The sequence below is a fragment of the Mycetomoellerius zeteki genome, unplaced genomic scaffold (assembly GCF_001594055.1).
Source record: "Mycetomoellerius zeteki isolate Tzet28-1 unplaced genomic scaffold, Tzet1.0 scaffold517, whole genome shotgun sequence".
In the NCBI taxonomy this organism is placed as follows: domain Eukaryota; kingdom Metazoa; phylum Arthropoda; class Insecta; order Hymenoptera; family Formicidae; genus Mycetomoellerius; species Mycetomoellerius zeteki.
Genome location: NW_017257520.1, coordinates 113,798 through 140,892, shown reverse-complemented (window position 1 = coordinate 140,892; position 27,095 = coordinate 113,798). Strand labels below are relative to the sequence as shown.

Below are 27,095 nucleotides of genomic sequence, written 5' to 3'. Positions count from 1 at the left end.
TTTTATATTACTTTGTTTTATCTTGTTTGACAGTTTAAAGGCAGTTTCATAGCATGTCAGCCATGTTTAGTACCCTCCCTAGTACCTTTGTCATACTGGTTTAAGCCGGTTGCGCCTCTCTGATAATCTAGGATTCTACCTAGCGTAAACTTAGCGTTCCTATGTTGGCTATATGAACTTCTTTCTCTTTTCATCCTTCTTTCGCTCTGTCAAAACTCACTATATTTATTCGCGTCGCATTTCAATGAATGCGTTGGAATGAGTAAAAGCTATTATAGGAGCATATTGGAGCATGCAACGCGAATAAACCCACTATTGCAATGAAATAATCTAAACTTAATGAAAATTAATAAAAATAAATTGTAAATATATTGAAAAATAAGGAAAAAAATGTAGAAAAATTTAAAAAACTATTAAATCACCTTCAAAACATATTTATATAGAGAAATATTACATAATTGTAAATATATACTAGATATCAAAATGTTATGAGTTGATATAAAAAAAAATTTAGGTTTCTCGAGGTTTCTCACACAACACTTTAAAATGTATCAAATAGACAATGCACGTTGTATTTCCCTCCAAATTTCTACTCTCAATCGCTCTTAACTCTTTAAATGGTACATTGGCTGCGTTCAGCAGAGAAAGCAGCTTTGCAACTGTTGTAAAATTCTTCAATATGATTGGTTTATACATTTAGATCTGTCAGGAACCAAAAGCAAGAACCAATCGTATTGAAGAATTTTACAACAGTTGCAAAGCAGCTTTCTTTGCTGAACGCAGCTAATGGCTGCGTTCAGCAGAGAAAGCAGCTTTGCAACTGTTGTAAAATTCTTCAATATGATTGGTTTATACATTTAGATCTGTCAGGAACCAAAAGCAAGAACCAATCGTATTGAAGAATTTTACAACAGTTGCAAAGCTGCTTTCTCTGCTGAACGCAGCCATTGTTTGCTGAGATAGGACCATTCTTCTAGATCTAAAAGTATGATCCAATTAGCGCGAAGGAAACTTCCAACAGTTGCAAAACAAACGTTCTGCTGAACGCACCCAATACAACAGTTGCAAAGCAGCTTTCTTTGCTGAACGCAGCTAATGGCTGCGTTCAGCAGAGAAAGCAGCTTTGCAACTGTTGTAAAATTCTTCAATATGATTGGTTTATACATTTAGATCTGTCAGGAACCAAAAGCAAGAACCAATCGTATTGAAGAATTTTACAACAGTTGCAAAGCTGCTTTCTCTGCTGAACGCAGCCATTGTTTGCTGAGATAGGACCATTCTTCTAGATCTAAAAGTATGATCCAATTAGCGCGAAGGAAACTTCCAACAGTTGCAAAACAAACGTTCTGCTGAACGCACCCAATACAACAGTTGCAAAGCAGCTTTCTTTGCTGAACGCAGCTAATGGCTGCGTTCAGCAGAGAAAGCAGCTTTGCAACTGTTGTAAAATTCTTCAATATGATTGGTTTATACATTTAGATCTGTCAGGAACCAAAAGCAAGAACCAATCGTATTGAAGAATTTTACAACAGTTGCAAAGCTGCTTTCTCTGCTGAACGCAGCCATTGTTTGCTGAGATAGGACCATTCTTCTAGATCTAAAAGTATGATCCAATTAGCGCGAAGGAAACTTCCAACAGTTGCAAAACAAACGTTCTGCTGAACGCACCCAATACAACAGTTGCAAAGCAGCTTTCTTTGCTGAACGCAGCTAATGGCTGCGTTCAGCAGAACGTTTGTTTTGCAACTGTTGGAAGTTTCCTTCGCGCTAATTGGATTATACTTTTAGATCTAGAAGAATGTCCTATCTCAGCAGCAATCATAAAACGGTTGCAAAACTGTTGAGTCTGCTGAACGCAGCCATTGTTGCAAAGTTCGTTGCTTAGTGGGATAATAGATGTATAGATTTTACTTATATATATTGATCCAAAATATTAAGCACTTATATTTTTTTCATTTATTTGGAATTCTTTTACATACATTATGTTATTTAATATTGGTTACCGGCGTTATACATACATATGTATATATAAAATATTTGTGGTTCAAGATTTTTATTCTATCCAATAATTTTATTCATATTATAATAAAAAAATAATTCTGTATATAATTATATATATATATATATATATAGATAGAAGTATTAATTTTTTTACAATATAGACAGAATCATTTGTTTATAATATAAATAAAATTATTAATATTTTGGCAGAAAGCTAGGATTAAATCAGGGACAATTTAGAAATTTTGCTTTTAGATAATTCTGCCGTTCGAATCATTCATTCCGATTAACTTAATCAGAATTTGATCGAAACTGTCTGGATGTTTGGAGTGTCCACTGTCCACGACATCCACGCGTGTCTGTTGACATACGACGAACCGGGACAGCGGGAGCAGCGAAGCCAGACGAAGCGCACGTTAACCTTGCACGGAAGATGGCGGACGACGATGTGAACGGGGACTCGGACGATGTGCAGCAGGAGAAGTCGCAGAAGAAGGCGGCCAAGTATGACAGTGGTGCAGCGGATCTGGAAAAAGTGACCGATTATGCCGAGGAGAAAGAGATCTCGTCGTCCGATGGATTTTCATGCGTAAGTACTCACTTGTCCCGGGTAACCTAGAATTCAATCACTCTCGTTGCTCGATTTCAAATGTTAAATTGAAAGTTAACTCGGTTTTCGCATTAAAAAGAATGTCTAACAGGCTCTCAGCATAATCGGCGACCGTCGCGATAAGGAAGCCGCGGAGAAAAAGGCGAAGGAGAAGGAGCTGCTCAAAGTATCTATTAAGAAGGAGGATGTCGATTTGATCGTGAGTATTTCCCCATGTGTTCAGTCCTTGGAAATTCGTATCGATTAAGAGACTTACGGTCGTATTTCTTTCAGATGAAAGAGATGGAGATCAGTCGGATTTTGGCCGAACAGACTCTCAGGGAACATAGAGGCGATATTGTAGAGGCATTAATTACATTAACTAATTGAAATTGTACAAAAGAAATTGTTCGAGAGATCTGGTGTCATATCTCTGAATTTTACTGTAAAATAGGCTAAATTACGAAAGTCTTGAGACTTTCACTTATTTGCTGACACATGTTATAAAATATCCAAGTAATACCTATATTTTCGTTTTCTCATATTTGCCTACTTGCTAAATGAATGCGCAGTTCTATAAGTAAATGATAATAATGGTAATGTATTGTAATAATTATATATATACATATATATAAATATATGCATTTATATATGTAACATGAGTAATTCATTAAAGATAATATATCCGTCTGACATTATTATCAAAATATATTATCAAAATTTGAAATATAGAAAGTTATAGCTGCTATCAATACGAAAAAATATCTTCTTGTCTGATGCCTGTTGATTATCAATGTTATCAGACATTCATATTGATAAGATTATTATGGGTACAAATAAGAGGTTTTGTAAGATATAAGGTGTTCACAGAAGTACATTTACATTGGATATCGATTTACATTACCTTAATATGTTTGTTATCACAAAATTATTTTCGCACAAATCGTAATTGCATCTTTATACTAAATAATATCAATTAAAAATGTGCAATTGATCTAATTATGTTAGTGAAAGTGAAATTTAGATAACATGTGGTTACTTTGTATATAAATAGCTATGAAATCATGAACTTATTCTTATTTGGATATTTATGCTTTTGCGTTACAATAAGTCTGACTAAAAGCTCAGGTATGTGACATTATATTTGAATGTGTGTTTATGTGATCAGTTTTTTATTTTCTTGTATTTAAATATTTTCACATTTCAATGCAAATGCGTATTAATAAGCGTAAAACACTACTGATTTTATTTATGGAATGTACTTTTTATATTGTGAAAAATCTATGTTTTAACAGAGATGGATATATATCCCGAGATTTCGGAAAGATATATATATACTTTAAATAATTGTACGCAATGTGACGTCCAGCAACAATCGTCGTGCATCTGCTTTGAATATGTTGGTAAGTTAATATCAAAATTTTTCGTGTGCGATTGCAAGTTAGAATTTTTTCAATTATTATACATATATGTATTCCATCATTAAACGCTAAAAATATATTTTCAATGGCGTGTAATACATTTTATTGTATGCATAAAATACAAATTTTAATGTGTCATTCAAAATAAAATAAATAATTGTAATATGTATATACATATATTATATATGCATATATTATGGCTCTTGCACATTGATTTCAACAAATTTTCAGCAAAATTTTCGAAATTTCAATTTAAATTTAACTATTTTTCAGCATTTTTATTGAAAAATTTATCTTCAGTGAAATTTTAGCACATTTTTAAAAACTTCGCTAAAATATCACTTCCAGCAAAATTTCTGCTAATTTTTTTTCTTAGGGTACTTTTATTTATTACAAAGAACTATGCACCCAATGACAAATAAATTTATTTTGAAATATGTTTATGGAGAAACGAATTATTCATATTTCTACTTATCCATAAAACATATGCTTTTTATTTTATTTTATTTTTTACTATTTCCTGTTATATACTATTAAAAAAGAAATAGAAAATAGAAGAATTTATCTAACCATGAACTATTAAAATCTCAAATAAATATCTCATTCGAGTAATAATGTTAATGTAAATAATAAATACTACTTGCTTTTTTTATTTTATACTACGCAAAATACTTTAAATAGTATTTTTATAGTCGCATCCTTTAAATAAATGTTTCTATTTCTCTTTTTTTAAAATTTACAGACAAGTGTGTAATTTGCTGTTCCAATGTTCCATGCTGTGTCTGCGCAAACTGCACTACGTGTTGGTAAAGAACTAGTTGTTTGCATAGTAATAGCTAAATTATTTCAATGTAATACCCTGTTTTTCTCAGTAGATTAAGATCTAATTAATAACCAATATTTATTTCAGGCATGAGCAGCTGCAATTAATAATAATGACACAGATTGGAATTGCAATGCTGTTTGGATTAAGCATCATCGGCATGGTCGCATTTTACTGTAAAATGCGCAACAAGTATGAAGACATCCAATACATTTATTTTTTCAATTTTCTCTATTATTCACTATTGGTGCTCCAAACAAATACAAATATACCAAATTTAATGATATTTCATGACAAATGCAGCTCTTCTAAATCTTGCTTTTTTCCTTAGGGTCTTATTTCTGTAATTTTTAATAATTGAACTATTGTTGTTAGTGAACACCAATTTTTTCTTTTGTGTAAATGATGTTATTCATTAACAACAAAATGGTAACAAAATTGTCGTAAACTCAACATTGCTAAATTTAGAACAATTTTATCACAATTTTTTTCCTATGGAATAAGAAAAGTTCTTTACTGACGATAATCATTTAATAACATTGTTAAGGATTACAGAATAGAGCTTTTGAACTTTACAAAGAGAAATCAGAGAGAATAATTGCATTTTTACGTTCTATCTTCCAACATTTACTTTATCAAAAACTTCAATTTTTAAATTAATAAGCTAAATTGACAGGTCTTTAAAGAGTTATTCTTTCAAGTATATACTTTTCACTTATGTCATAAGCATTCACAATTTTCATCGAGATAGAAAAAAGTAATTCAAGAGAAGCAAATAATTCAAGACACTTCAAGGGACCTCAAAAATCTAACAAAGAAAGCTTTTTTGGGAATTTTTTAAATGTACTAATATGCTACATATTTGCATAAGCTTATTGTACATATATTAAACTTCAGCTTCAGTTAGTTTCTCAAAAAAGTTTCCTGAAATTAGTTTTTTATTAGACTTCTATAAATTCATTCCCATTATTTATAGGGCGATCCAAACGTCAACGCCAACACGAAGAAGACGTGTCGAGGAAGGTGACCCGACGATATATTGCAGCACCATCGAAGGTCAGGAGAGACCACCTTCATATAACGAAGCTGTTCGCAATACTTCGTCCACCAACGCGTATTCCGACAGTGCTCCTCCTCTTTACACGTCTCCCTACAACAGGGTATATAAATTGACATTTTTAGTTTACTGATTATGATAAGAATATGTGTGTATTTGCTACAACTTACCACGATATAATCAGAGACAAACGTTAAAATAATTCTCGAATAATGATAAAATTTCTCTGTTTGCAGATGTCCATGTCGGAAGCTCCACCGTCGTATCCAGGAACGCCGAAATTGCAAGAAAAGATTTTCCATCAAAATTCCAACGAGCCTTCTTCCTCGTCTCCCGTTGTTCAGTACATGTAACGATACTCTCACAGACACAAATAATTCATTCATTTGCGTGTATATTTGTATGCTATTATCTGAATAAAACGTAATCTATAGATTTATTAAAAAAAAAAGTTCTCATCATTTCAACTTGATAGCGAGATCGTACTAATTATAGATGTTAGTTCCAAAATGTTTTCTAGATTTTTTTCTAAACCGTATAATATAGCGATCGCGATAATCTCGTAGTCTTCGAGAGATCCGAGCATAGTAACGCGGCGACATAATGGTGGAGAGGTAATGAAAAATTACGCTCCATTGTTATATAATGAAAATGTCATTTATTTGATGTGGTGCAATGACTTAAAGTAAAATGGAAAATGAATGTCTGCGTGTATGAGCTGGGTTCAATGAGCGGCGCGCGTAACACTTCTCGCGGAACAGCCACTACCGCAACCGTTAATTTTTTTTCACACAAGACCGCTTCGAATTTTTAAATGCAATGTACAACGGGTGTGTTGTGTATGTATATATATGTGTGTGTGTGTGTGTGTGTGTGTGTGTGTGTGTGTTTGTGTGTGTGTATCAGAGAGCGGGCGTGCGGTAGTAACTAGTGGCGGTGGTGATCTCGATCACCGACACGCGCCGGCTTTCATCATGATGAGGTAACACTTGTCTTACTTGTACTTAATAGTTTATCATTTCCTGCTGCGGATTTTCGTACGGAATTGCGCCTACATCTGTATGTGTTTGTGTGTATCATTTTTCTATATCTGTATTTTACGAATTGTTTCGAAATTAGCTTTATATGTCTCGCATATTTTTTTCCGTTTTTTTTTTTCGTCTTTTGTTTTCTCTAGGAAATGACATTCAACGTTATGTGTGTTTCACAAAAGAAAAATCGCCGCACAGTCCCAAAGATAGATATGAAATTGGAGAATGGTCGCAGATTTTTAAAATATGAATCAGCACGGCCAAAGTATGTTCCTTAAATTGCTACTATACCGCTTTTGTGTCTAATATATACTTTTGTTGTTCCTTTTCTTATTTAAGTCCTATATTATTCTAAGACTCAAATAAAAAGATCGACGTAGAAAAACAGTGGAAAATTCTCCTAACTATATTTCCATCGGTTCAATCTTTGATCTTTGACGCGATATACAACGTGCTATTCGACAGCACTACAACGAATGAGCACTTTCTAAATCTGTATCAATTTTTCGGCGTTATATTACATGTAAAGTTAAAGCATAGTGTTTTTCAAGGAACATGAGTTTAGCGCAGTCTGTAAAATTGAAATAAATTATACATACTGATTATTGTACGGTTTTTGTAAAAGTATGGGATCCTCGTACGTGAGTTTGTTCTGTTCTTATAAAATACACAGCAGATATGTACAGTGTAAAAATCTTAAAATCGATAGTGACGCTAGGTTTGGGACTGTCCGGATAACGACTGTCGCTTATCGTATGTATTTTATATAACAAGTAAATTCACTGGCTGCCAGGATCGTCAAAGGGGAGGGGTTTGGGGGAGTCTGTCTCTAGAAAGGATCGATTATACAATTGCAGTAATTACAAGTGGTCTTATCACAGAACATGTATGGCATTAATTGTCATCATTAATGATGTGTGTAAATGGTAATAAGTATTCCACATATTTAAAACTCGGCTTTCGGTAAAGCTAAAAGATCGGAGGATCAGGAAGCCAGTACACGGTACTAAATGATTATTATTTTCGCCTTTGCGGTTGCCCATAATTCAGTTCATTGACTACACGCAATTTTGCAGACCAATCAAATTAACAACACAAAATAAGACAAGAGCGATTAACACTCGCGCTATAATTGACTAACGTTTCTATTTTACATGATGGTTTTTTTTTAATATGTATTTTTCTTTCTTCAATCTTCTCGTCCATATTTATTCAGTACGTAATAACGTGCCAACTTCGAAATGCGGATCATAACGTCTCTAAAATAACATAATGCAATCCAACAAGTACGCGGGGATGCACGGATAAACATCCTCATGATATATTTAACGTAGATCCGATAAATTATGGACAACCCTAAATTTAATAACATAATCATTAATAATAATAATAATTCGATCCTATCACTTCGCTTACAGTATGCAATACTCCAGAAAACAAGACAAACTGTGCCTATTGAGGGAGAAGGAAGGAGAGGAGGGACCGAGGAAACGAGGAATAGGATTTATTGTGGAAAAAAGGAAAGGGGGAGAGATGGGTTTCTCTATCTGTAGACAAAAATATACAAAAATACATAGGGCACAGATTGCGTAGCATTAATAGTAATAATAATATAATAATAATTGTGGTTCAGAGAAAGAGATCATAAAAAAAGAACACTAACTAGAATGATTTCTCCGTCTTGGAAGAGTTTGAGACGCGCTAGAACTAAAAAGATCACTACTGTCGGTAAAAACAAACAAAGTATCTAATTCTCTCCATGCTCGACGCGTCGAGCGTACGGTGCTATGGGATATCCGTTTGATCCATTTTTTTCTCCTCGCGCTTTCTTTCTTTCGACAAAGGAACAAAATGTTTAAATCGTCTGGCCGACGTCTATCACAACTTCCTTCGTGCATTGCGCGTTGTTGTTACAGCAATCGTGACGGCGAGTCACGTGGAAAGAAACTCCTCGCCTTTCCTTGGTCCTCTCAGGCTATATACTGCGTGTCTTTAACGTCTCGCGCGACCATTTGGTTCCGATGCATTCGTTCGAATATAATAACGGAAACAAAAGCTAGTCCATGATGACGATGATAACCCTGATGACACGTTCCAACGTGTCGCCAAGATCGATTGGCATCGGTATTGGCATCGAAGAAAACGAGCGCAATGCGACTATAATGTTGCTGCTGCTGTTGTTGCTGTGTTATTGAATCGACTCGCGCTCAGGCCAGCCGAAAAGTATCATTTGTTGATGAGGATGTGTGGATGTGAATGCGGATACGTAGGCTTTTAGACATTTCGTTCTTCTCGTTGCGCGAAGACGGAACGAGCAGCACACTGATGATGATCGCGTCACGTTCTCCTCACTACCGACACTTACTTGAACACAAGAGTCCAAGTATGTGTAGGAGCGCTTTTTTTTAAACTCGCCCTCGATTGACCCAACGGACAAGACGATTCTCTTTCTCCTTCCATCGATCTCCAAAGACTCTCGATCGAAGCTCCGTCGACAATCGGATGATTTTCGCGTTCTCGTCGTCGATTTTTCTGTTAGACCAGAGAATGGCGCACTAGGAAACATTTATTTAGCACTACTATACTTCATTATATCACTGTACACAAAGGTTCAAGAGGGATGCAAAAGTGGTGGGGGCGATGTGGAGGTCGTGCCCGGGGTCAGCGGTGACTGCTTTCAGCTCTGTTTCACCCGTTTCCTGGGCGGTCCGATCGGTGGGATCTGCTGGGTCGCCAAAGCCCGGAAGGCTTCTGCTATCAGGTGTGGATGGGAGTTCACCATGGATTTGAAACCCACGGTATCCATCACGTCCGTCGCGTGTCTGCAACAACAGTCGTATCGATTAACGATATTACAAGTCCCGTCGCAAGTTCACCTATAGAATATAATTCAGCCAAAGAATATAATTTTGATCATTAGGAGAGCAAAATTATCTTTTTAGCCGACGAGCCGACGTAACGTGTTTCGCAAACACACTTCTTTCTTGCGGTAACTTACGTATTAATGAAGTCTATCGCTTGTGCCTTCAACTGATCGGCGCTATGGAGATCGGCAAGTATAAGGATTTCGGCTGCATTCTCAATGGCTAAACTTGTGCAAAGTGCTTCCTCGCACATTACCTTCAGCCTTTCCAACGCGTACTTGTCCGCCGCGGCTAATAGGTCGTCCGCCATCTTCTCCAGATTTGCTGCTTTACCAGTGTAAATAAATCGCAACATTTCTCTCAAAACTTCGTGGTCCACATCAGTGATATCGACATGATTTTTCTTTCTCTCCTCCATCTCGTGTTCGAACATTGCCGAAAAGACAGGACTTCGCGCTGCAAATCGCAATTGCAAAATTATTCAAGTTTTATCACTAGATAAAACGCACGTGTCAGTTTACGTTATCACATTTAAAAAATGGAGTAAATAAACAAAGTGATGAGAAAAATACCAATTATGTTAAGCTACCGGTATATTCGAGTTAATCAATAACGTAGGCGAATATGTGATATTAGTATTTTTTCTGTCTCTAACTGGAAAATATTCTTACGTAGTTATACGTTTAAGCATAACGAAGTCACAATAAACTATTTTGGTATCTGAAACCAACCTGCCAAAATTGCTTTGTGTGCCTGGAACTCCCTTCCGCAGACAGTGAGGGTTACGTCGCTAAATTTTTGGTTCTCGAACAGAAGCCCGAGATCATCGGGCAGCCGGCATTCTGGTACTTTAAATTGTATCGTATTACTCTGTCCAGAGATGTTTACACTGTCCGCCACCACGCTGACCTGTGGAAATAACGAAGTTAGAAGTGCTCGGCTCGGCTGACGATATGTACGCGAGTAGCGAGAGCGAATAGTGACAATTGACATACAAAGGTATATACCTCACAGAATATCGTGAGTTTGTCATCCGGTAGCAATCCGTTGGCCTCGTCCAAAAGAAAGTCTCTCCTGATGAACTTTTTGAAACCCCAATCTTTACCCTGGACGAACCTGTAAGCACGCTGGCTCTCTGTAAGAATAAAACGAAAAAGATTTCGTTCAAGCCGCGTCTCTTCAACCGCGTTATCCGACTTATCGTTACGCGCGGACTGCCAGCGTAGCTGAAAGCCGACTTTCGTCGTCGTCAAATCGTAGCGTTTTAATTGCGTGGCAGCAAGCCGACGAAAATCTTTAAAATACCCTGCATTGCATCCGCACGTATACACACGTATGATACATTAATTGCGCACGTAAACGTTTCTTTTTTGCCGACTTACCCATTGCTTTGGTTTCTTCTCTTTTGGCATTAAGAATAGAAAATTTGAACTTTGCTCTGACTTCGGATTTGTTGCACGAAACGAGAAGGAGATACAGCGACAGGTAGTCTTTGCTCTCTTCATCCAGGCCCTTAGGATTCACTCTCAGACACCTAGAAACCAATTAGCGCATCAATTGACACGACCGCTGCCGCCTCGAGGGCGATTTTCGTTTCGTCCCCATACGCGAATTGCATCTCTAGAAATTTACTTCTCCCCAAGATCTTGGTTAAATTTAAAAAGCCGATCATAGATTGGCGGTGTTCCGTCCCGAGCTCAGTGAGCAAGACGCGTTTTTCTCCGAGTATGCGGTACCAGACGCGAATGGGGGAAAATAAAGCTGGAAATATAGTACGGCCGGCGAGAGAGACAATGGCTCGTATTCTCACCGTTCATTTAGGCGCTAAACGCGGCGATTCGCATTTCTAAGACTTCCGACACTTCTGTTTTTCCACGTGGGGAAGCATGCTGGCTCAAAGCGAGACTTGAGATCGGCCAATCATGCACGAGATCGACAAACAAAGGCCGCGATTTACAATGAGTATTCTACTTTACTTTGCAAAATCAACCCGACGCAAATTGTACGGACCGTAATTATATATCGCATTGCTCGGACTCCGTCCATTTAACGCCAAATAAACGTGTCAATAGATGCAAATATCTCTGCTAATCGCCATCGCGCAATTCAATACGGAACCCATGTTCGATACATGGACACGTTAATCTCGCTTCGGCTCGTATGCAATGCAAAGAATCTTAAACAATTTTTTTTTCTTTTTTTCTCTTTCTTTTCATTTCCATCCATTCCCGTAACTCTCGTTAAAATCATCAATGGTTCTTACCATTTCAACTTGTCGTTGGCCCCAGCTGAGAACGTGGACGACTTGAGCACCTCTCCCATCTCCTCGCGACAAAAGCTGAAGTTATTTATCGTCCACATGTAGCTGAATTTAACCACCTTCACCTGTGCACATAAGACCTTCAAATGCGATACCACTTCAGAGTCTATCCCGATGGTCTATCCCTAGCTTAATTTAACTATGCTAAAATGTATGCCTACATAAAACACCATGGCATCCACGTCCATGGGTCATCATGGGTGTCCATCTCTGCATAGTTTTAGACGAAAAACCGTCCCACTGGGTTCCGCGAGAAACGGATCCTACGTTAAATATTTGTGGACGGGAAATACCTCAGAAAGAATTTCCACAACTTCTGAAAGGAACAACTCAGGAAACGAGCAATCGAAATAGAGCGATCAACCTTTTCGAATTTTGCACATCCTGATTTTCAGCTCTCTATAGAGGTGTTCCGAAAAAACCTGGCGCTATTTGTCTCGATTTATTATATAACGTAAATTAATATAAAATTTGTTAGTATACGAGAGAAAGAATATTAATGCCCTATTAATTTTATTTCAATTTACTCTTCATTTTTTTTAATTCTTAAAACTAGAAAAAGATGAAGAGTTAATTGAATCGAGATTGAAGTTAATCTATAATACACTAATAGAAACAGGCATAAGAATCTCTTTCACCAAGCTAATCAACGATTAACTTGCAATAATAGGTAGATTATTGTTTGATTATATAAATAAATAAATACTTTACTTATCTCGTTATATATATATATATACACTACTAAAAAAAATTAGGGAATCACTTCTTCTCGGTAAATTTTTGCCGATATTTGAACTGTAATTACTCAGCGAATAATTAACGTAAAAAAAAGTTTAAAAAACGATTTTGCAGGGCAAACTTTCTACTATAAGATGTTTTTATTCAATTCTTATTCAGTATAATATTTAAAAGCGTGGTGAGTTTTGAATAGGAACATATTTGAGATACCTAAAATCTTAAAATTTGCAGTCTTCCACGACTAATAAAATAATTTCCAAATGTAATCATTGATAACTCCTGATTTTTTATGATTTCAGCATAATACCGTCGGCGTAACCCGATATACACCACGGGGAGATTGCTCGGTCGGATTTTGCACATCGTGTGTGTGTAGATTTTTTTAATTTTTAATAAGAATTGTGTTGCCATTTTTTCGTCGTATCACCTCGCGCAATCTCGAACTCATATTGATGCACTTTTTTATGTCAGATGGAGAAATTTCACTCCAAATTAGACGCAATGCCTCTTCTAAGTCTGCTATAATTGTCGGTTGTCTTCGACGATTTCTCAAATGACGTTCCATCATGTCTCATACATACTGTATTGGATTTAAGTCCGAACTCATTGAAGGATGTGGGAGTAACAAGATTTTTACAAGAAAACAATATTATTACTCCCACATCCTCCAAGGAATCCGGACTTGAATCCAATAAAGCATGTATGGGACATGATGGAACGTCATTTGAGAAATCGTCGAAGACAGCCGACGATTATAGCAGACTTACTATACAAGAGACATTGTGTCAAATTTGGAGTGAAATTTCTCCATCTGACATAAAAAAGTGCATCAATATGAGTTCGATTGCGCGAGGTGATACGGCGAAAAGATGGCAACATAATTCTTATTAAAAAAAAATTAAAAAATCTACACACACACACACACACACACACACACACACACGATGTGCAAAATCCGACCGAGCAACCTCTCCGTGGTATATATCGGGTTACGCAAATGCTGGCGGTATCTTGCTGAAATCATAAAAAATCAGGGGTCACTTTAAAATGCCATATCTCGCTAAATAATCGGTGTAAAACAAAGTTTTTTTTAATTTGAAAGTGCAAAGTCTATACCTTATGATAATATCAGTGATTACATTCGGCAATTTTTTTATTAGTCGGTGGAAGACTGCAAATTTTAAGATTTTAGGTATCTCAAATACGTTCCTATTCAAAGCTCACCACGTCTTTAAATATTATACTGAATAAAAATTGAATAAAAGCACCTTATAATAGAGTTTGCCCTGCAAAATCGTTTTTTAAACTTTTTTTACGTTAATTATTCACTGAGTAGTTACACTTCAAATATGGGCAAAAATTTACCAAGAAGAAGTGATCCCCTAATTTTTTTGAACAGTGTATATAAAATTCTTCTTGTGTCCTAATTTCAAGGTTGATATCCCGAAATTGGCTGATCAAAAGTTGGCTAAATCGAGAATCTCTTACAACAAAAATAAATTTCTTCCCTGACGCGAGAGCCAAAAGGTCTTCTCCTTTTAAAAAATTCAACCGAGTTCTCTTTGTACTTGAATCGGCTAAACCATCCAAGCAGTTGAACTCTTAGCTTAGAAGTGAGACACATCCGGTGATTATGAATTATCAGCTTGACATAGTAAACGTCAACGTGGTTAAATCATGCTGCGGCTATCTGACCGTGTTTACGAGTCGCTTCGCGTACATTCAATTAGTATTCCTCCTTTATCTGCATAAGAAATAAATGTCATTGTTGCAAGTCAAACGTGTCTATTTGAATCTACGTTCATCGAATCTCTCTCTTTCTCTCGATCACGTACATTTGTTCGTTTATATGTTAATGTCGAGCCCATGAAAAGCTCTCAGCAGAACAAAGTTCTCTCGACTACGGCCGAAATCGGCCTTGAAGGCGAAGTACTACAAGTACCAGCATACGGTAGTGCAAAAGGGGACAGAGCGGAGTCGGGGAGCGGCGCGGAGATCCAGGGTCGAATCGAATGATCCTCGGCCTGCTTGCGCAATTCCCTTAAAGAATACACAAATGACTTTAACGGTAGAGGCGTGACTTTTGTTATTTTGAAGGACGAAGCATTTTTCTTTCCGCCTGCCTTTGTCGATAACGGTTTCAACACACCTTTTTCTCTTTTTTTCTCTCTCTCTCTCTCTCCCTCTCTCTTTCTCACCGCGGGACTTTACATTAATATGCATCGATATCGCGGATTGGAAATAATGGATTCGGAAATATTTGTCCCCGTCTTTGTCACGACGAAACGTTAAATAAAAGAAATGTTGCCCGTGAAGTCCGAGACCTCGTGGACATTGTTTAGCTCAGCTTAAATACACAATTGAATATAAAATTAACGGATATCTAGAGAAAGAGAAAGAGAGAGAACTTAGAACGGTTAACCGCGAATGAAAGAGAAGACAAGGAAGAGAAGATAAGGAAGAAAGACATGAGAAGGTCGAGACCTCAGAAGAAGTCAAAGATCTCTGGCGTCAGCGTCGTGCGTTACGACCTTGGCGAACGAGCGGTAGCCGGCGGCCAAATCTATTCGTCTAGTATTTATTAATGGTGAACTTTACTTAGGGTTCTTATCGGTCATCTGCTGTGATTATGAATATTCTTATACGAGAGAAACAGTGTTAAAGCCAAAGCTACGCCTAGTTGATGAGTGATCGGCGTATTTCTACCACGTCCGGGAAGATCCTTTCTGAACGACTGATGAAAGTATAGAAAGGAAAGTGTAAACTGGAAAAAGAAAAAAGAATATTTCAAAGTAATAGGAGAAAGGGACCGACTAAAATCAGACGCGTGTAAACATTCATGATGATCGTCGAGAAATAAAACATATATTTGAGAATTTAATATATCGTCACATCGAAACAGCATTTTTTATGACTTTTGTTATCGAAATTGAGCCGATACAGGAAATTTATGATATATAAAAATTATGTATTAAAATTATACCTACGATACAAGTGTCGTTGTCTTCGTTACTCATTGAACGTCAAAAAAGATAGAATAATGCTTGTGTCACCAAATGGAGAGCACTCTATTATCTCGGATTTAAAAAAAAATGCAAGCGAAAGAGATTTGTGAGCCAGTTGTAAGAGGAATCTGATAGATAAGTTCTATCGGAAGAACTTTTCAATCTCGGAAGAATACAATATCGCTGACTAGAAATTCATAATTGAATTTCAATCTTCCTCGCTCTGATATACATCGAGGAAGTTCTAAAAAGAGATCTTTATTTTACTCCTGTATTGTGATTCATTGCAAAAATTGAAATGATATATATAATAAAATCTGCGTGTTTTACAGAATGGTTTTACATATCGGCAGTTTATTATTATTAAAAATATTAATATTGAATTTGTTGTTTCGTTATAAAAAATGGACAAGTTTTTTGTCTACTGCGAGACATCATTCTTCCACAAACCTTTCATAAACCGGAAGGCGCTAAAACCGCACATGTGATCTTAAATTCATGGATATTAAAATGATACTTATGTATCTTAAAAAAAACGTGGGCAAAAGAAATATATACGTTTATGTTAAAGCTCGAAGCTTCAATCATCGCAGCGATTACAGAGCCAATTCCAAGTGAAATCACGAGTTCTATATCTGTTTGAATTTCTCCATCTCGAAAGACAAAGTACAATATTACTGGTTAGAAATTCATAATTGAATTTCAATCTCTTTTCCTTCTATAACATGTCGAGGACATTATATATGGATAATTTATCTTCTATTAAACATATTAACATATTAACATTGATTTTTTTATTGTGCAAAAAGATGAGCTGGACAAGTTCCTTGCTTGTTGAAAAACGTCACTCTTTCACGATAAAACGGAAAATACCAAAACTGCGTCTCAAATCCAGATTTCAGATCCAGATCTTCACGACAATGAAATATTTTAGAAAATACTCTCGACGAACACATAGATTCAAAAATACCAGAAGGTTTGCAGGTTATCGCCGTGTTTTCATCCATTGCTAACGCCAACGTTTCGTGAACCTTCTGGTATCTTTGAAAATATCCGTGAAAGCTCAAAGAGCGAACACATAGATTCTATTATATGTCAGAATTTCAGTGTTTGCGATGCAATAAAGGAGCAGAATGAGGACTTTTTTCAGAACTTAGGCATTAGTCTGTTACTTACAGAAAAGGAGAAATGTCCACGATACTATACCTGCGCTCTCGAGGCTCAAGTGAAAGTTCGTTTCTTTTTTTGACAGACGCTTTACAATCGTAAGAATTATACCTTTGTATTCAAGGTTTCCTTTTCCAAATTAAGCTACTTATTATATTGAAGCTACTTACAATAATTTAAAGAACTGTGTTTACAGGAAAATTATATAAAATAACATAAAAACGTATAACAGAACTATTATGATGACGAAGTTGATAAAGAATTAAAACATCTAGTATTAAATTATTATTTATGAAATTATTTTGGAGCATAAAGTTCTTATTTTGAGATTCCATTTAAGACGAGAGAAGTAAATTCTCAGAGGAGAATTTAATCGTCGTTCTTGAATCGAGATGAACGTCGCTCATGGCGTCAAGGACTTCTATTTCCTGTGTTAGGAGAGTTTCCCCGATCATGGACATATCGAATGTTCTATTCACGATCGCCGGACAAGCCGAGTTCGATGATCTTCACCACGGCGTGACCTTCGCGCATCGGAAGCTTAAGGTCGACATTCGCATCGCCGAGAAGCAGGAAGGAGGCGGCTATCTCTCCCGCGAGAGTTCAACGCACGCTCGTACTGTAATCTCCTCAGCGGCCGGTTACTTACGGCTTACGACGATTCGCTCGCATGGTAGGTAACGAAACGGCATGAGAGCCAGTCGTGCGATGCCTCGTTATAACGTTAAGGACTAGAGAGGTGGATTCGAGACGATTCGAGCTTTTAAGCAAGTCGAATACGCAAAGGTACATTCGTGTCATGATCTTTTCAATGGCCACTGAAAATTCCTCGAATGGATTGCGGAAGAGAGCCGAGGACATTTCTTAGAGCGTATGAATACAAGATTTCGGACGAGAAGTTATATCATAAAATTTTACTTTAAAGCAGATCGTTACTTCTATATTGACGTAAATTAGTTCAACATAAATTATTTCAATGTAATTAATTTGAAATAATTACGGCAAAATTTCAAAATATCTTGAGAATGTGTGACGAGAATGTGGAACGAGGAATTCTATATATACATATATCTCCTAATAATTTTTAATTTCCATCAGTCATGTGGAATCTTGCATCTTCCATCAGCAACCTGGATCTTTGAGTCTTAGGTACAAATTTTTAAATGTACCAGACTACACAAAAATTAAAAAAATTTTTACATACACATGAAAGATTTAACAACAAATTTTTACTCAGTTTTTGGATTTTATTTTATTCATTTTTTACAGATTTAAATTTATCTATGAAAATTCACAATCAAAATATCTACTCTGCCTTCAAAGTTTAATTCGGTTGACGGAGAAAATTAAAAATCTCAAATTATTTTAAAATTGCTGAAGAAGATATTATTACGTGCAGTCAATAACATATTATTCTTGCGATTCGCTCAATTTGTAACGAAGTTAAGGCCTTTTTGAAAAAATTCATTGTTACGATCAATCCCTGGCTCGTTTACCGGCAGAATTAATCACGTTACGCACGACGAAGCGATTTCGAGCGACCATTTTCTCAAGTTAATTTTGTTTCTCCGACGTAATCTTACGGCGTTGGTAACGTGCCAAGAGCTAGACTTCTTCAGCGAATAACAAGATGATACGTCGGACGCGTACGCCCGCGCGTATCGTCTTTTTCCTACGACTAACCGATAGACGTGACGATGAAACCAATAATATAACTGTGACTCATGTAAGAAGTTATCGATGTGACAGGAAGAGGAAGAGAGTGTCGAGAGTCCGCTATCTACTGGTTTTATAATGCCTGAAGCATGCTTCAGTAAAATCTTTACATGTGTTTGTATATAAAAGAGCACATTAATTCTTTTCGTGTACGATGACAATCAATTGTGTCTTCAAAGCTCCTAAATTAATTTCAATAAACACTGTAATTCCTTCAAATTTTATATATATATTATATATATATATAGGGTGTTTGGAATTTAAACTTCGTCAAAACTTCGTGTAGAGAATCGATAAACTAAGAAAAAAAAGTCCTGTAGAGATATGCTCGTTTTTGCTTCGTTTTGGAGAAAATCGCAAAAAAGACAAAACGCAGTTTTCATTTTTATATCTTCTCATTACTTATTCACATTGTATTTATTCACTTGCTTAATGTAGATGTTCAAAATGTTGACCTCTTGTCGCAGAAGACATACACACGAAAACCATATTAGCATATTCAACGTTAGAACATGTATGCGGCATATTGTGACAGGAATAATTCATTCGATGACTTTTGACGAATTTACACGAGAAAAGCTAAAATAAACAAACAAAAAAGTTTTCACCTGAAAACGGAATTATTATTATTGTTTTCGTGCACGATTTCAGCGACGATAATACTTCAGAGATAGTGCGAGAACGAAGGGACTATGTTTTGTCTTTTTTGCAATTTTCTCCAAAACGAAGCAAAAACGAGCATATATCTCTGCACGACTTTTTTTCTTAGTTTATCGATTCCCTATACGTTCTCGAAGTTTTGACATTTAAATTTCAAACACCTTGTATATAAAATTTAAATATATATATATAAAGATTTTACTGAAGCATGCACAGTAAAAGTATGTACAGGATATCCTGAATTTAAGTGGCCAAACTTCAGGGACGTGTAGAGAATCGATAAATTAAGAAGAAAGTCCTTTAGAGATATAAAAAAATTCCAGATAAATGAAAAAAGATATAAGATACCTAATATATATTTTTGGTCAATGGTGTGTGTATGTGTGTGTGTGTGTGTGTGTGTGTGTGTTCACGTCTCTTTAAATAATTTATCTACTCAAATTGAATCTGCGAACCAAGAGTTTCCTTCGTAACGTTCTACCGAATAATGCATCTCTTCAGTTCGGGGATTATCGAATTCTCCACGTGATGGGAACGCAGATGCGAGAGTTTAGGAGCCCCAGATCCCCTGATAAATTAACGACGATTCCAGGTGTTTCGGGAGTAATCGCGGAATTAAATTTGCATGGAGCGCGTTCACGATTCCGCTCGGCGACCGGGCGGAACACGCCTCGCGAAAGCATCCGAGCCTCGAGCGGAAGCGACGCGTATAAACCGCGAGAGGAGAGGTCGAAGGGTTCATCGTCTCTCTCTCCCGGGTGTTCCGCGTAGCGAGTCGGCGCGGATCGCCGCCATCAGGTGGAGCGACGAGGAGGAACGCGGCGGCGGAGGAAGCGACCCGGTCGACGCCCCTAGGAGTCGTTCAACCCGCTCGCGGCGGTGGCGGTGGTGGCGGCGGCGATCGGCCTTGAATCACCCGTGCCCGTTTACGGGAGCGCCATGGAACGCGCGCGTGATTCAAGCACCACAAGGCGGACTAACAACGCCTAGTCCGGGGGCTTCCGGTGATCGAGTCTTCCTCCTGGACACGGTACGCGATCGCGTAGCCGCTGTCGAGGTAAACGCTCGCCGCTTCTCCGCGCGAATCGCTCGGCCGGGTCGCGGAGATGAACGACCGCGAGGACGTCTTGCGAAAATACTTCCTGCGTCGCAAACGTTTTCCACACGTTTTGCGTAGCTCTCTCGCTGCGCATTATCGTGCGGCTCGAATGACGACAGATTCCGAGTTGAGTAAATCGTGCGAATATTTTCATAGGCGATCGCAAATGTATCTACTGTGCTTAAGAAACGTACAGTCTTAGCCAAAAATTTTAGGCATCTTATTAACCGTTATTTAAAATTTTAGCTTAAAAATATTCGCGCTCAAACTATTTTTTGTTTCAAGAACTCTTTAAACTTATGTATAACGCTTATGTATAATGTAATCAATAGGTAACAATGCAGATAAATGAAATTCCAGATAAATGAAAAAAACGTAAGTGTCTAGTGTTTTTGGCCGAGGCCGTACCTATAATAATAACTTACAATTATTAATATAACTTACAATTAGATTGGAAATGTAACTAAATTATGAACAAATATTCTTTACATCTATCTTCTTTTTCTAGAGAGAAATCTTGCAAATTACGTTTCGTGAAATACAGCTGAGAGACGAGAATAGACGATAGAATTATATATATATATAGTCTCACTTAAAATTTCAACTTGGGATTTCAATCTTATCTTATTGTTACAAAATTGACTCCAAAAGGGGTCAACGAAACCGTAGATAAATTAAGCGTGAAGAATCTAGAGTTATCGTTTATAGTCTCACATTAACCGCAGCGTGTAATAAAGTATTCGTTTATCGCGATAATTTCTAAATACGAAAGCCGCGAATTATAGCTTTCTAAAAAAAATCCGATTAATTCTACGTAGGACCTTGGATTTCGAGCCTTGGGCTACAAGGTAGTCCCGCAACGACCTCGGACAACAGCGAGAAAACTAAATTCACGCCATGTTTCTGTATGAATAAAAGGCCGAAAACTTGTATCCTTCGGATACAGAGCTAAAAATACCAGGAATTTCGGATGATGATATAATCGTAACGTTCCGTAACTGTTTTATCAACCTTGAACCCGGATCGCCTTTCGACAGCGCTTGTAAACGACGTGTGAAATTCCATCGTCGCCGAAGATTCGCGTGTAAGATTAAATTGAGATTATTAAAATAGTACCAAACAGAAGAAAGAAAAGCCAATATCAAGTTTACTAAATTTTTTTTGATTGGTCAAATTAAACATCGGGAAAAAGGTATTATTACATTAATTGGAATTCCAGAAAATTTAAAAAAGGTACAAATCAGATACTTGTACTTAAATCTACATGGAAAGAAATCTACACGATTTTGCTCAAGTATCTAAAAATTTAGATACAGATCTGAAAAGATCTGAAGTTAGATACAGATCTAAAAATAAATTTTGTTAGATTATGAAAATAATTATGTAGAACACTCAAGCTGATTACTGGAATATCAATTTTTTGCGGCGTTACTTAATTATCATGCTACAGTTTTCTACATAAATATTTTGATGGTCTAATAATATTATTTTCAGATCTGTAGCTAGATAAATTTTTAGATACTTTAACAAAATTGCTCTTTCTGTGTATCAAACATTCTAGTCAAGATAATTACAAATTATAATATCTAGAATTCTGATTGGTATTTCTCTAAATTTCTTGGAGTGAAATCTCACTCTAAAAGAATAAAAATACTGCCACTATTGAAAAATAGTGAAAATAATTGCACTCTTGAGTAAGAGTAGCAGATTTTCACTCTTTGAAGTAAGATTTTATTCTTTTGGAATGAGATACACTCTAAAGAAAAAAAATCTCACTCCTTCTTTTGGAGTGAATCTCACTTCAAAAAAAAAAAGAGTGAAAATCTGTCACTCTTATTCAAAAGTATGAACATTTTCACTCTTTTCCAATAGTAACAGTATTTTCACTCTTTTGAGATTTCACTCCAAGAAATTTAGAGAGATAAGAATCCATTTTGTTTGTACTTCTTGTTGATATAATCAAAATATATATGTATTTATTTTTCTCAGTAAATCTCAATTTCAATCGCTAGTCTCACATATATTCTTTAAACTGATATGAATAGACGAGACTTCTCGGCGCGAGATATCGCAAATTTTTGATACGTGGAGCGAGGCACACGACCCGATAAACCGTTAACTAAAAAAAGAGTCTGATTACATCAATTTGAATTCTGGTTTTAGCTGAATCTATACTGTTATACTATTCGACAAAAAAAAAAACACCAGAACATTTTGTACATTTGAAACTGATTATCTCAAAATCCCTATGGAACGTCGTATTACAATCATTTTGATCTCATTTGAAAGATAATTTAATTCTCTATTACTCGTTGTTAAAAAAACGCATACTTTTCCTGATATTAGTAAAAATATATGAAACAATGATCGTGATTTCAGAGGTTTTTGGTCGCTAACTTTTTAAGGAAGCATTTTTCGATTCATCGTTCATAAGAAACTTTGTTTTTTGTTCAGAATTAAATTTTCTATAAAATCTCAAAGTCTGGCCGAAACGTTCGGAGACACACCCTGTATATTATTATCTTATAATTTTTTGTTCGTTTCTTAACCTTATCAACCATCATCTTTGCTTTACGCACAAGAGCTAGCAATTGCTGATGTCTAGTTGAGATAAGCAGAATTCTGGTTGATACGATCAGAATCTTCCGATTCGTTCATTTTCAATCAGAGATCTTTCTCAATGCGGCGGCTGATCTCGTTGTCGTAGATCGCGCGGATGACGTTACGTGATGTCCGCGGCGAACCGCGGAGTGGCCTGTCCCCTCCGCGTCGCCGGCGCGGCGAAATCGGTGTCGCGCATTACGAAAGTTAACTGGAGCACGAATTGACTTTCGATTTATAGGCGAACGCGCCGCTGAACGGCGAAGGCGGCGGGCAAAACGTGAGTGCTCCATCGATTCGCGCGTGGACGGTGTATCGTAAAATTTCGCGGTGACCGCCGATCTTGCGCAACTCCCGCGAGAAAGCGAGCGTAATAACGTTCGCATTTCAGCCACGCTGTCGAAATTAGAACGGTGGAGTTAAATATATACGCGGCGGGTGAAACCATCGAGGTTCTCTCGAGGTACTCTCGCAGCCTCCGCTTTTTTTATTTACGAGCACTTCCAACGACGGTCGACGGGGGATCTCGCTCTCTCCGAGAATCCACGTCCGAAGGGAGACCGGCGATGGAGAGGAACAAGTTGTTACTAATCTCACGAAGATAACGCGTGAACTTTTATCAATATCAGTGCTATCGGTAATGAGTTGCTACATTTTTCTCATTTTTCTATCGAACTTATCAGCGCTATCTATATATACACATATATACGCGCCCCGTGCTATTATACCAACGATGTTATTTCGTTTTCCCAACTCTATACCGCCCCTATCGCTGTCAACGGACAATTGTCCATTGTTGAGGATCTCCCCGAACCGGGAGGGGAAGACTTGTCCAGGCTGATAATGAACCTCTATCCATTTATTCACGGTATCCAGGGCGTCGACGCGCGGGGACGCGAATCGCACGAGTCGCAATTCCAGCCGCGATCCATCCCGAATCGTCATGGCGTGTCCAATCGCGCGAAGCGGAAATAACTGCGGAAGACGAGGGGGAGAGGATACGGTAGCCGCGCGGATTTCCAGCGGAGAATCGCGGAACGTTTCCGCGACCGTCACGCCGGCCGCGAGGGAGGTCTACACGGCAGGAGGACGGGAGGAGAGCGACGAGAGATATCTAGTTGCACAGGTCGTTCACATCGCGCGAGGGGGACGAGCGCAGTAAAAATAGAATGAGAGCGTCAGGAGCGCGTGCTCTCACGCGCTGGCGATCCACCGGCGCGGATTCTCCGCGTCTCTCTCCGAGAGAGCCTTCCCTTTTTTTTTTCCTTCTCTTTCCGTCCCTACCCGCGTCTACATGCCAACCTCGCGCGAGTTACGCGTTGAATTCGCCCGGCGATTGAACTCGAATGGCCCACGATCGCGGACACCATTGAAAAATTTGTCTCCGACTGTTTGCGGTTCTAAATTCTTCTGAAGAGAAGCGTTGGCGTCGGAAAAAGCTTTCTGCGAGTCGAAAGACTTTTTTTCCCGCGAGTTTTTTCGTACTTTTGGAAAGGATTTGTGATAACGAGGCAAAAGATGTTGTTCCCGTACTTAATCCTATCGCAACCTTATGCGGTATAATAATAAAACAATATTATTAAGTATTATCTTAAACAAATAATATCTGTGCTTTCGTTCGTAAAGAATCTTTATCTCATTCCACTACAAAAAAGATTTTAATTTAAGATTAATGCAAGTTTCCTCGCATTCTACAAACTCTTTTGTAAATCTTTTTTACGCAAAAACGGAACAGATTTCCTTCAGATAGGTCTATTATTAAATCGAGAGTATTGTGAGATTGCAACAAATTTCTATTATCTAATTTAAATCTTTCCGAGAAAATTAGTGAAATTAACATCATTTTTTAGATCATTTTATACTAGAATTAAGAATTTTCTATTTAAGAGTAAAATATCCCTTTTTTCAACAATAAATATGATTCTTCCTATTTCATCATAGATCGAAGAGTAACCGCACTGAATCCAGAAACCTTTTCTATGAGTATATAAATATTTATTAATGCGTGATTTTTAAAAATGCAAATTTAGAATTCGTTATTTATTAGGTATTTGTTTGAGATTGTATTCACAGACGGTCCGAAAATGAGTTCTTCGATTCGACATCGGGGTAAATGTATACCACGCACGTATAGGAGGATGACGCAAAATTGCATCCTGTCTAAGAATACATAGTCTTAGAAACAGCTAGCTTCCAGAAGAACACGGTTCAGAATTCATACTACTCAACAATAATTTAAGTATGAAGGACAGTAATTTCAGACATTTATATATCTAACAGATTATTTTTCAGACGGGGAGCCGTCAGAGGATTCTAAAAATATTCTTTTAGCATGTTTTCAAATTGATCCTATTATCGTAACATTGTTATGTACCTAAAATTGTATGTTATATACATTAAAGTGCTATATTTTCAAGCAGTCTCTCAATTTAGATTGAAATGATAAAATCGTCGACAGCGACATAAAATAAGCGATAAATAACAATGTAAATATAATGATGTAATCTGCCATGTCCCGTCTCTAGCAATTTCCGCCGCTCACGGTGACTGGGTGAATTTCGGCGCAGGTGAATCGATCGCTGAAACCACGGCGGAGCGCCAGCGGAGGACAATGAACCACCAACGACGAAACGTACCTGCGTGTAACACCAATTCTCGGCCACGGGGGTGTTCACTTCCGGCGGTGGCGGGCTCGGGACGCGGCTCACCGCCATACTACTGCTGCTGTGCAGGTTCGAGCTGACCCGCGACGTCTGAGGCGCACAGTCGCTCACCGCAAGTCTGTAACAGAAAAAAAAAAAGAGATAGACATTACAGTCCGGTTAATTCGGGTGGACACCGAGCGATAGCTTCGAGTCATCCCGCCGCGCTGTACGCGCGCGGCCCGTCCGTACAGAATGTCGTTAATTGTGCGCGCGTGTTCGTATTACGTCACGGGGGTCGTCGACCCCTCTTCATATTTCTGGACGTACGCCGGGACAGAGGAGCTTATTGGATCGGCCCCGTAATGCACGGGCGCGCGGGGACCTGCGTTCGACACTCGGCAAAGCGGTATTGCAATGTGGCTATAATTGAATCCCGCGAATCCCGCGGATTCGACCCGAACGATATCGGATGGAAAATTAATTCCCGGGACACCGTCGAGCATTCGACACTATTCAGCATTTGCAAGAAATATACAATTTTTATATTGCGAGAAATTTAATTAGAAATAAGAGAGGCTAAAGTTGGAAGCAAGAAAATGTTATTGTGAGAGCGAAGTCCTTGTAACCCAAATAGAAATAAAGAAATACACCCAGCAGAACGAGTCAAAATGATGTTAAAGTGAATCGTAATAATTAAAGTGATCATTTCGGAGCTATTTTGATGTCATAATGCCTGTCTGCATGAAGAAAAATAATTCTGCTGTAAATGCAAAAGGCTGGCGAAATTTAATTGTTAAATTTGTCTGCTGTCTATAGCAAACATATTTGACAAATATTTGGCATTTGTTGCACAAATAATTTTTGTAGCGAGTACAAAAAAATTTTTACAAAGTATTGTTACACCTGCAAATAATTTTGCGATCCCTATATTTACAAATAGAATTTACTGTCATGTAGCATGGGATTAGCGTTCATAGCAAATTTTTTCTCTTTGTTGTATTATATATTCCTTTTCTGTATCATTCTATTTGCTGTATTTATTATATATGCGTACACTGAAAAAAAGATTGGCTGCTGCAGCAAATTAGATGGTAAAATATGGCATAGTATTTTTAATTGGCTGCAGCAGCCAATTTTTGGTTGCTTTAGCCTATCTGCAGTGTCAGTATAGGATTTCGATAGACTAACACAACCAAAAATTGACTACTGCAACCAATTAAAAATGCTATGCCATATTTTACCATCTAATTTACTGTAGCAGCCAATCTTTTTTTTCAGTGTAACAAAGGCATTACTTTGTCTTACGATGACGAATCCTCTTCGAGCGCGACTCGACTGTTGTTCATTGAATTACGAAT

At 37.4% G+C, this 27,095-nt stretch overlaps 3 protein-coding genes across 10 annotated transcripts in view; 2 read left to right on the top strand and 1 right to left on the bottom strand.

The window, feature by feature from the left end:
- The first annotated feature begins 2,283 nt into the window (after positions 1 to 2,283).
- Positions 2,284 to 3,155, top strand: LOC108727644 (huntingtin-interacting protein K). The gene is made up of 3 exons (XM_018455820.1): positions 2,284 to 2,590; positions 2,703 to 2,810; positions 2,885 to 3,155. Exons 1-3 carry the CDS (start codon positions 2,435 to 2,437, stop codon positions 2,978 to 2,980), a joined length of 360 nt encoding a protein of 119 aa, XP_018311322.1. The 5' UTR covers positions 2,284 to 2,434; the 3' UTR covers positions 2,981 to 3,155.
- A 448-nt stretch (positions 3,156 to 3,603) lies between these two features.
- LOC108727643 (uncharacterized) lies at positions 3,604 to 6,310 on the top strand. The gene is made up of 6 exons (XM_018455819.1): positions 3,604 to 3,718; positions 3,886 to 3,993; positions 4,754 to 4,817; positions 4,922 to 5,026; positions 5,811 to 5,994; positions 6,128 to 6,310. The coding sequence occupies exons 1-6, from the start codon at positions 3,655 to 3,657 to the stop codon at positions 6,242 to 6,244; spliced, it is 642 nt and encodes a 213-aa protein (XP_018311321.1). The 5' UTR covers positions 3,604 to 3,654; the 3' UTR covers positions 6,245 to 6,310.
- Positions 6,311 to 6,909: 599 nt separating this feature from the next.
- The window catches only part of rdx (BTB/POZ and MATH domain-containing protein rdx), a 113,337-nt gene continuing 93,151 nt past the window's right edge, over positions 6,910 to 27,095 (bottom strand). For 6 of the 8 annotated variants that reach the window (XM_018455856.1, XM_018455858.1, XM_018455857.1 and 3 more), the window contains 7 exons: positions 25,729 to 25,873; positions 12,050 to 12,171; positions 11,169 to 11,320; positions 10,782 to 10,921; positions 10,518 to 10,695; positions 9,921 to 10,242; positions 6,910 to 9,744 (listed from right to left, as the gene is read on the bottom strand). In XM_018455856.1, coding sequence (XP_018311358.1) covers positions 9,600 to 9,744; positions 9,921 to 10,242; positions 10,518 to 10,695; positions 10,782 to 10,921; positions 11,169 to 11,320; positions 12,050 to 12,171; positions 25,729 to 25,806 — 1,137 coding nt within the window. In that variant the 5' untranslated portion in view covers positions 25,807 to 25,873 and the 3' untranslated portion in view covers positions 6,910 to 9,599. The remainder of the gene's footprint in view (positions 9,745 to 9,920; positions 10,243 to 10,517; positions 10,696 to 10,781; positions 10,922 to 11,168; positions 11,321 to 12,049; positions 12,172 to 25,728; positions 25,874 to 27,095) is intronic. The other 2 variants (XM_018455854.1, XM_018455852.1) reach the window with 1 other exon arrangement.

Excerpts from the sequence above, each read along its gene's own strand:
- LOC108727644 (XM_018455820.1), top strand. The coding sequence starts at position 2,435 with ATGGCGGACGACGATGTGAACGGGGACTCGGACGATGTGCAGCAGGAG. Across the intron at positions 2,591-2,702 it reads CGTCCGATGGATTTTCATGC|GCTCTCAGCATAATCGGCGA; the intron begins GTAAGTACTCAC and ends AATGTCTAACAG. Across the intron at positions 2,811-2,884 it reads AGGAGGATGTCGATTTGATC|ATGAAAGAGATGGAGATCAG; the intron begins GTGAGTATTTCC and ends TATTTCTTTCAG.
- LOC108727643 (XM_018455819.1), top strand. The coding sequence starts at position 3,655 with ATGAACTTATTCTTATTTGGATATTTATGCTTTTGCGTTACAATAAGT. Across the intron at positions 3,719-3,885 it reads AAGTCTGACTAAAAGCTCAG|AGATGGATATATATCCCGAG; the intron begins GTATGTGACATT and ends ATGTTTTAACAG. Across the intron at positions 4,818-4,921 it reads GCAAACTGCACTACGTGTTG|GCATGAGCAGCTGCAATTAA; the intron begins GTAAAGAACTAG and ends TATTTATTTCAG.